The sequence below is a fragment of the Bidens hawaiensis genome, unplaced genomic scaffold (genome assembly GCF_021521415.1).
Source record: "Bidens hawaiensis isolate Kalapana, Puna unplaced genomic scaffold, B.hawaiensis_p1.1 tig00065916_1, whole genome shotgun sequence".
Lineage (NCBI taxonomy): Eukaryota > Viridiplantae > Streptophyta > Magnoliopsida > Asterales > Asteraceae > Bidens > Bidens hawaiensis.
This window is the reverse complement of record NW_027501731.1, coordinates 60,330-69,198: the sequence shown is the minus strand read 5'-3', so window position 1 is coordinate 69,198 and position 8,869 is coordinate 60,330. Positions and strand designations below refer to the sequence as shown.

Sequence of the window (8,869 nt, the reverse complement as noted above, 5' to 3'; positions counted from 1 at the left end):
GAATTAGTAAGCCTAGAGAGAGATAGAGAGAGAGATTAAAATGATTAGGGTGAAAAATCTTATGGTTTAAATCAATGTTTTCAGAGCATTCACATCACATTCTTCATCTTCATCTCTATAATTACACTAAAAACATCATATTTTCTCTCTCATATACTTTTTACATCTTTATCATTATATTTTCTTTCTCCTTCACTCACAACCACTTTCAAATATATTAAGAAATAAATAGAGGATGAAAAGTGGTTCTCCAAATTTACTCAAAATTTACCCATCTCCTTAAATTTTCTCTTTCCTCTACTCACAACCACTTACCGTTCTCTAAAAATTTTTAGAGATTTCTCTCACAAAGTTTTTAGAGGACCTGATGTGAATGCTCTCATACCCGGACGCCTTACCGGGTCACAGGTCGGATCGACCCGAGAGGTTAGACCGGACATTAACCCGGATGACGTCATAATTAATATATATATATATATATATATATATATTAACTAATGTCGGTCAACATTTCAAATGATTATTGATCATGTATTGATTGCTATATTCTATTTTTGCTAAGGATTCTTATATGGACAATTTACTTATGTCATAATTACAAAAACTTTCCATTTACAATGGTTCTTTCAATATATAGGATCTGTATTTCAACTAATTGAACATCAATAGTTTTTGGTTGGTTGACAATTGTTGCATTTGTTAAGTTTTAATTTCGGGATAGTGCCATGGTTCGATTCCCATCATTAACATCATTTTTGATTAAATAATATACATGATAGGAAAGGAAATAGATTACTTGGCAATGATGTGTCATTGATGTGGAGAGACTAGTTGAATGACATGTGGACAATTGATGTGGAGATGCTAGTTGAATGATATGTGTACAAATTGTATTGCTTTAATAGTATGTAAAGATAAAAGTCGATTATTAAAATTGCATATACATATTTTTGAATAATACAAGTACTTGTAATTAAATTGCATGAAAACGTTATGGCATTTTATGCCACTTTAAATGAAGTCAAATGGAAGTTTTTTTTTTAAATGGTGTTGTTGCATCGTGAAATTTGTCAAACTAAGCAGCACATGATCAACTTTTACATACTCATGAGGTTTCATTCAATTTGTAAGTGTATGACATAACATTTATTTTCAACTAACAATTTTAATTTATAAAATTATATTGAATACACATAAAAGGATATGATACATTACGCTGTAAAAAATTGTCACCAATGGAATAACACGGTTATGAATGGGGACTATTTGGCTGATATGGCACAATGGAAAATGAATGAGAGTAAATCTTCACTAACAAATGAAGATAAGTCACTATCAGGTCGATGAAGAGGTCCCTATCAAAATATTTCTCCTTCTCTATACTATAAATACCATGTGCTTATAAGAATTAGGGGTACCAAGTAAGCAATTTGAGGAAAAATACCTTGTACTCAATATATGGAAAATATGTTGTAATATAACATACTTTCTCGTTCATCTTATATGAAATCACCTTGAAGATTTTCTATAACTCTTCATATACTTTATAACTGGCTCAATAAACATAATTGAATTATATTTTTTAAATACAGAAAGTTAAATATAGTACAACTGAATCCTATTCTCTAGTCTTTTAACTATACGTCAAACTAGTTTCGATGCAAATAAAAAATTACTTGATACATCGTTCTTCTTGGTTTTCTCTTCAATTTGGTTTAACACTTTAACATGATACTTCAAGCATACTATAAATATGGTTTAAGGGAAGTCAAATTTGAATATGAACAAATACCAATTAGCAGGTATACTAGTTGATGTTTGTTACACGTTTTCTCAGTTATATTTTATAATTACACTTGTAAAATAGATTTGACAATGAAATGAGATATATATGCATTCAAGCCAAAGTACTCTTTGCCATCATAATTGCTTTGATGGCCTTAAAAATTTGATTTTGAATGTCTTATTGTAACAGCTGAAACCTGAAATCAAAGCACGAAAGAAACTATAAACCGATTGACAATTAGTTGATTATAGCAATTGAGGTCAATGAGTTTGTGGTTCAAGATTCAAGTGAGAAATGATGATTGTAACAATTTGATGATTCAACCTTTCAAAAGAAAACTAGAAATTAATTGTCGAAACACAACCACCTACGTATTACATTGCATCTCTTTGTATACATTCCACGCAATCATTCATATGCTAACTTGTATTCTAGTTTGCTTCTAAAATCTCAAATCACCATCCATATGCTTGTCGTATTTCTTTCGGTCTTTCTTAAGTATCAACCGGACCAAATTCCCTTTCTCAAACCAAGACATTGGGATTGCACTGTTGTGATGGACTTTTGAGTTATACACGTGTGTGAAACAAATTATAATTTTAAACCTAAGATTGACCATAATAAGTTTTTGTTAAAAATATATTTTAGTTTTAAACAAAAGGAAAGTCAAAGCTTAAAGCAAGGCATATGAACATTTATTACCTTTATTATTTTATCAAGGAATATTTACGTATAAAACATCCAAAATACTCCAAATCTTATATCTTATGAGCCAAAAGAAAGAAAGAAAAAGCCCAAACACATGGACAACGGGAGGACAAATTGTAATTGACTAGCGATAGGGTAGAGGCTAACAACTAATCGAAATTAATAAGATTAGAATTTATATGCAAATTTTCAAAGTGCATAATTTTAACTGATTTTGAACGAAGTAAAATTATTGATCAACAAGTCGTTTTTGATAATAATTAACGATTAATTGGAGATTTTTAGTCGTCCCTCATCCGAACCGCGTTTGTTTCCTTCCATCTCTTTCTATATGTGTGTGCATCGCATCGATACATTCATTGAATTGATTGCCGTAATAACCAAACCTACCTCTCTCCCTGAAGAACCCTAACCCTACCAATCAATCTCACTGATAGGATCATGCCTCCTCGAAAATCCAACAACAATAATAAACCAACCGTTGATTCTCTGCCTTCAGATGCTACCGAATTAGCGGATGATTTGAAGACGGTGGTTCCGGATCCGAATCCTGTTGAATCCGGGATGGCTAAGGTGGAGGCGAAGGTGTTGTGGTTGAAGAAGGAAAACAGGTGGTAATTGAAGAGGCCAAAGTGGATTTGAAGGAAACAACAACTGAGGATGAAGAAGAACCAGAAGAAGAAGGAGAAGAAGACGAACCAGAGGAACAACAACATGATGATGATGATGATCAATTGGAAACTAATAATAATAATAATAATACTAATGCAGGTATGGATTTCTCACTATGATTTTTAATTTAATTTATAATTATATATGGTTTTATACTTTTAAACTCAAATTCTAACTTATATAAACAGATCAAGTTTCGATTTTTATTACTTCTTGAATTTCAAACACCATTGCAATATCATCTTCTACATAATTAGCCCTAACTTCAGGAGGAGGAGGAGAATGTCTCATAGTAGAGACTATTAGGCCTTATGAATTGTCACTTGCCACTCTTCTGACTTAAATATATATCTCTCAACAATCCTTTTCTCTCTTTCCTTAAGTCTAAGATCTAACAAATTTCATCTCATATGATAAAAGATTGTATTGGATTATGCACTTCATATCCGTCATATATCACTTCCCAAGAAAAATATCGGCAGAATATCGGCACCGATAAAATCGGCAATATTTCACCGATATCTGGCTTTCCAAAGTCCAGTACCCATTAAAATTAACCCACCGATACACGATCTTGATGAACAATTGGATGCCTTGGTTGATGTGATCTCGGAGGAAGATTTCATGGCTTATGATTAGGTCATGTTTTAAGTATAAATAATTTGAAACTTTTGGGCTTTGACTTTTGATTTTACTATTAATATATTAGATAAGTTTTAGTTTTTTATGCTATATATATATATATATATATATGTAATATATTCCAGATGATATTTAACTTACCGAGCAATAACCAATATCTCAAATATCGGTCCTTGACCAATATTCGATTTTTTTTACCACATTAACTGCATAGATATTGGATTATGACATGGAAACTTATCCTTCAAAGAGACAAAATCTTATATAAAGAAAGAAAATACTTGACTATGAGATGATGAGGCACTTGGCTAGATTTCGGTTTCTTCAGTACAAGTTGAGACCAGGGTTCTCTTTATTACTCTTTAACATTTCTTAATAAGGTTTAAGAAATCCCAAGTTGTCAAGGGCCTACAAGTAAGTATATTGCACATTATCTTGGTTAATATCATCTGCCAGATCAACACTTCAATCAAGTTCCTAACCATCAACTGATGAGTAAGTAGAACTGTATCTTGTGAGTTATCATTTCCAGCTCATGCCCTTTAAATGAGCTTAATGTGATGAGTTTATGCGATTGTTGCTCTGCAATGTATTCATGAACTTATGGAATCTTGTAAGAACATGCATACACACCTTTGAAGGATAATTTGATTTATTTCTTAACGTTTCTTTGTGTTTTCTTTTCGTAATCTTTGTGGGCATTCTGATTGATGATACCGCTATTGTTGGCACTTGGCAATAAGGCCTTCTTACCATATTGCAGACACAACTTCTGCTCAAGAAGAAACGACTGCTGCCCAAGTTGTTGACGTTAAAACAAATTAGTGATAATAACAATGGTGTTCAAGATTCGGACATCAGCAAATCACTTTGCAAGAATGATGATTCTCTTGTTGTCAACAACGGGGACACAAATGATATTACAGAAATGGTCTCCATTCAAGATGATTCCATGGTGAACTTGGATGATGATGTAAGTGACGATGATGATATCGAGGAAGATGATGAAGATAATGAAGGAGATGAAGATCAAGATCCCTCTCTTATTGTTCAGGATTCTTCTCTTGACAATAAGAAAGAGAAGGGCATGGAAATCTATGTTGGAAGACTGGACAAGAATGCAGTTGAAGAGGATCTTGTTAATGTATTCCAACAGTTTGGGGAACTGAAATCAACTAGAATAGTGAGGAAACCAAACTCAAATAAGAGCAAAGGTTTTGGATTTGTTAGGTTTGCATCTGTCGATCAAGCCCACCGTGCTCTTTCTGAGTTAAAAGATGGAGTTGAGGTATGGCTGTTAACGAGTCGAGCCTAGCTCGCTCACCTTAACATAAGCTCAAGCTTGATTCAATAGCCTTTATGATGCAGACTTGAGCTCGGCTCGAGAGCTTTAATAGCTCAAATTAGTAATAAGAAACCATGCTCAATTAAGCAAGCTCACTCAATAAAAGTTGGCATGTTCGCAAATCTAACTATGTATATGATAGTACTTAGTTACTTACATACTACATAGTGCTCGAAAGTCGAGCACACTTAAAATTAACTACATATAAGTTTTGAGCTCATTTTTAGTACTCGAGATCGAGACTGAGCTCGGGTTTAAACAAACTCGGGTTGGGTTTGCTCACTAACTCTATAAATGCTCAAATATTTTCCCAATATCAGGTGAGGGGCAAGCGTGTAGTGATATCCGCAAGCCAGGACAACGACACACTTCATTTGGGAAATATATGCAAAACACGGAACAAAGAGCAAGTAAGTTTGCATGTGCGCGTCAGGACCTATCTGTGCATTCTTTTACCTTTTTTTACTTTTTTGATCATTTGAGAATGGATATTTTGGGTATTAATTATTGACTGCTTATATTCCATGTTTATGTTTTCTTTTTTAAGGTGTTACACCAATTGAAAGAATATGGAATCGAACATATTGAAATGCTCCGTCTTCCAGAAGATCCCAAGATGGAAGGGAAAAATAAGGGTTTTGCTTTTTTGGAGTTCAGCACACATTCTGATGCAGTAGAAGCGTTTAAACGTCTTAAAAAATCTGATGTGGTTTTTGGTCGTGATATAAGTGCTAAAGTTGAATTTGCAGAAACACCTAAGCCTTCAGCTGCTGAAGATTTGCTACAGGTAAGAGACTGTTAATTATAGTATTTTTATTGTATTATTCTTGTTTATGTTGATTGGGTATAATGGTAACAAGTTATTTATTGGCATATAAGCTGACACGTCATCATGTTGAATGTTGATTACATTGGATTTACTATTTTGAAACGTTGATGGTTTTTTGTTGAAAAAGGTTGGTCATTTAAAATAGATTTCGACATTTATTTTACAGTTTTTTTTTTTTCATCTAGAGTTTAGTGCTGATCATTAAAATTTCATGTTTTAGTTCAATGTGGTACACTTGGAAGGACTCACTGAAGATTGGACCGAAGAGAAGGTTAAGGACATTTGTAAAACTTATGGTGAAATTCTTAAAATAAATGTGCGTCCAAAGTCACGTAATAAACACAAAGATTTTGGGTTTGTCACTTTTAATTCTCCTGAAAGTGCTCAAGCATGTGTGGAAGGGATCAATAATACTGCTATTGGAGTAGAAACCAAGGTATATACATATACATACATATATATACACTAGTTATCTTTGTGAAATATTATCATTCTGGTTATTGTTTGTTGTCTCAGATTAAAGCCAGCATTGCAAAGCCTCAAAAAAAAGGTGGCATTCACGGCGGATTCAAAGTTGAGAAGCAAAGTGAAAATTCTAATAAAAAATCACAACCTAAATCATCAAAGATGAAAGGTGTTGTGAACACCCAGCAAACTAAAATAAACAAAAAACGTCCCTTAAAAAATAAGGTTAGTTGAAAAGTGTGAAATTATGTTTTTTTTTTGTTTTGGTAATAATTTAATAAATATTTACTTGTTAAACCTCAGCAAAAGGGATCAATTAAGAAAGATGGTGGAAGTTCTAAAGTTGCTGAGTCATCAAAGATGAAAGGTGATAATGGCTTCAACATGCTAACAGAAAAAGAAAAGCATCCTTTGAGCAGAAGTCGAATGCCCGTGATCTCAGTACTCCAAAGAAACCCAAAAATGGCGGTCAAGGTCAAGCTCCAAATAGTCAATCCGTCACTAAAGCAGGAAGTAACAAAAGAAAGGTCCCCGGGAATGAAGCCCGTGAAGACAGGGGTAACAGAAATGCGCAAGGCAGAAAGCCCTTCAAGAAACAGAAAGGTATTTATTCAAAAATATATACCTAAATGAACACGAACAGTTCATGTTCATGTTTCATGTTCGTTCGTTAAAGAAAATGAGAATGCTCATGTTTGTTTATGGTCATTTGCTAACAGTATAAAAAAACAGTTAATGAAGGTAAACATTACTGAGCTAAAACCATCTAAAAGTAATGTGAACAACAATGTGCTTGGACCTTAAAAGTTATTAAAACTAGATTAGATTGTAATGTGCCTAAAACATTTAAATAAAATACATTAATGAATGTAGTTATGTAAACAAACAAACTTAAACAAACATAAACTAAGAACATAAATGAACGAGCATTCTCAAACATAAATGAAGAACAAGGCGTGTGTTCATTTTCGTTCGTATTACTAAATGAACACAAACTTTTTATTCATGTTCGTTTGTTTATTAAATAATCGAGCATAAACGACCTTCCCGAATGGTTCACGAACGTTCGGTTCGTTTACAGCTTATATACTTTGAACTTCTTTTTGTCCAAAAGTTTTATGGTTTGCATTGTTAATTAGTGTGACAAATGTGATTACAAACATTTCAGTAGTAATCTAAAAGTTTCATTAAATTGATTCATGATGTTTTATGCTTAAGAATTTGTTTTGGGAGACTTTTGACCAGCTTGACCCATTACAAGTGAACGGGTCAAACTGTCAAAGTTTCCATGTATATATTTGACCCGTATCCATTGACTTTTAGGCAATATGCATGGAAGGGAAAGAGATCATTACAGGAAACCAAAAGGTGATACATACCCGAGAAGAGGACCTGCTGATTACAGAAATTCAACTAGATATACAGATCCATATGCACCAAAATATGCTGCATCTGCATCTGCATCGAATGCTTATCATGTGGACTCTGATAGGCGCTACAAGGAGATGGTAAAATGGCCGGTCCTTTAATTTTTATCCAATATTATTTAAATTAATCATTTTTTATTGATTGTTAATATAAATGGTGTTAGGAACCACATGCTGGATACATTGAACCTGCTGCGTATTCAAGATATGCTCAACCTGTAGTGCGAACTCATGGCTAACATCAGACTGTATACAATAGTCAAAGTCAAAGTCAAGTTTATCCTAGATACTTAGATCGGCCTGTTGTGACTCAGCCTCATAGGGGTTACACTGAGGCTCAACCTTATAGAGATTACCGGCCATCTGCGGTTGTACAGGTTGCACGTGGTCCTTATGATTCTGGGCATGCGAGGTTCGATTTAATACTTTTGTTTGTGTTTATAGTTTGATGTTTATATTGATCTATTTTATTAACAATAATTTTAATACGTGTAGAGTTGTTCAACATGATGACCGAGGGCCTGGTGGTCTTACTTATGCTGGAGGTAATTATATACATATTTACTTAAAACAAGTTAAGCCCCCCCCCCCGCGGCAGCTTTGCAACGACTCAAACTTGATTCGTGAAAGAGCTCTAACGTCTACACCGGTTACCTCGCCGGAAACCCAAAATGTTCTAAGTTGAAAATTTAAAATGTTTCAACTGGTCTTGTAAACTTTGATTGCCAAAGCTGAAAGTTTTAAACTTACCAACTTGCCTTTACTGTATATATATACTATTTTGAGTAGAAGATGTATTGTTATTATTATTCTGAAAATATCTAACTTCTTTAAATGAGATAACCTCAGCTGGGCAAAAGTAACATTACCTAATTACCTTTTTTAAAATTTAATTTGAGATATACCCTTATTTCCTGTTTCACAAGATCAGATGTATCTCCTTTTTTTCTCCCGTTTTTACAAGAATTTCTTTTTCCGGGGGTGGTTTTGTCTAA

General features: G+C 33.5%; 2 protein-coding genes across 3 annotated transcripts; both read left to right on the top strand.

The window, feature by feature from the left end:
- Window positions 1-3,074: 3,074 nt before the first annotated feature.
- Window positions 3,075-5,657, top strand: LOC143604588 (uncharacterized). Its single transcript, XM_077081018.1, has 4 exons — window positions 3,075-3,265; window positions 4,572-5,096; window positions 5,474-5,563; window positions 5,637-5,657. Exons 1-4 carry the CDS (start codon window positions 3,155-3,157, stop codon window positions 5,655-5,657), a joined length of 747 nt encoding a protein of 248 aa, XP_076937133.1. The 5' UTR covers window positions 3,075-3,154.
- On the top strand, window positions 5,637-8,523 carry LOC143604592 (uncharacterized). Of its 2 annotated transcripts, XR_013148330.1 has the most exons (7): window positions 5,637-5,940; window positions 6,203-6,418; window positions 6,499-6,672; window positions 6,751-7,050; window positions 7,771-7,955; window positions 8,039-8,286; window positions 8,370-8,523. XR_013148330.1 is itself a non-coding variant. In XM_077081019.1 (6 exons), exons 1-6 carry the CDS (start codon window positions 5,743-5,745, stop codon window positions 8,094-8,096), a joined length of 1,131 nt encoding a protein of 376 aa, XP_076937134.1. In that variant the 5' UTR covers window positions 5,637-5,742; the 3' UTR covers window positions 8,097-8,523. The 2 variants fall into 2 exon arrangements, 1 of the variants encoding a protein (XP_076937134.1); XM_077081019.1 differs by having other exon boundaries at window positions 8,039-8,523.
- Window positions 8,524-8,869: the final 346 nt, after the last annotated feature.

Excerpts from the sequence above, each read along its gene's own strand:
- LOC143604592 (XM_077081019.1), top strand. The coding sequence starts at position 5,743 with ATGCTCCGTCTTCCAGAAGATCCCAAGATGGAAGGGAAAAATAAGGGT. Across the intron at positions 5,941-6,202 it reads CTGCTGAAGATTTGCTACAG|TTCAATGTGGTACACTTGGA; the intron begins GTAAGAGACTGT and ends TTCATGTTTTAG. Across the intron at positions 7,956-8,038 it reads ATAGGCGCTACAAGGAGATG|GAACCACATGCTGGATACAT; the intron begins GTAAAATGGCCG and ends AAATGGTGTTAG.
- LOC143604588 (XM_077081018.1), top strand. The coding sequence starts at position 3,155 with ATGAAGAAGAACCAGAAGAAGAAGGAGAAGAAGACGAACCAGAGGAAC. Across the intron at positions 3,266-4,571 it reads TAATAATAATACTAATGCAG|ACACAACTTCTGCTCAAGAA; the intron begins GTATGGATTTCT and ends ACCATATTGCAG. Across the intron at positions 5,564-5,636 it reads AAACACGGAACAAAGAGCAA|AATGGATATTTTGGGTATTA; the intron begins GTAAGTTTGCAT and ends TGATCATTTGAG.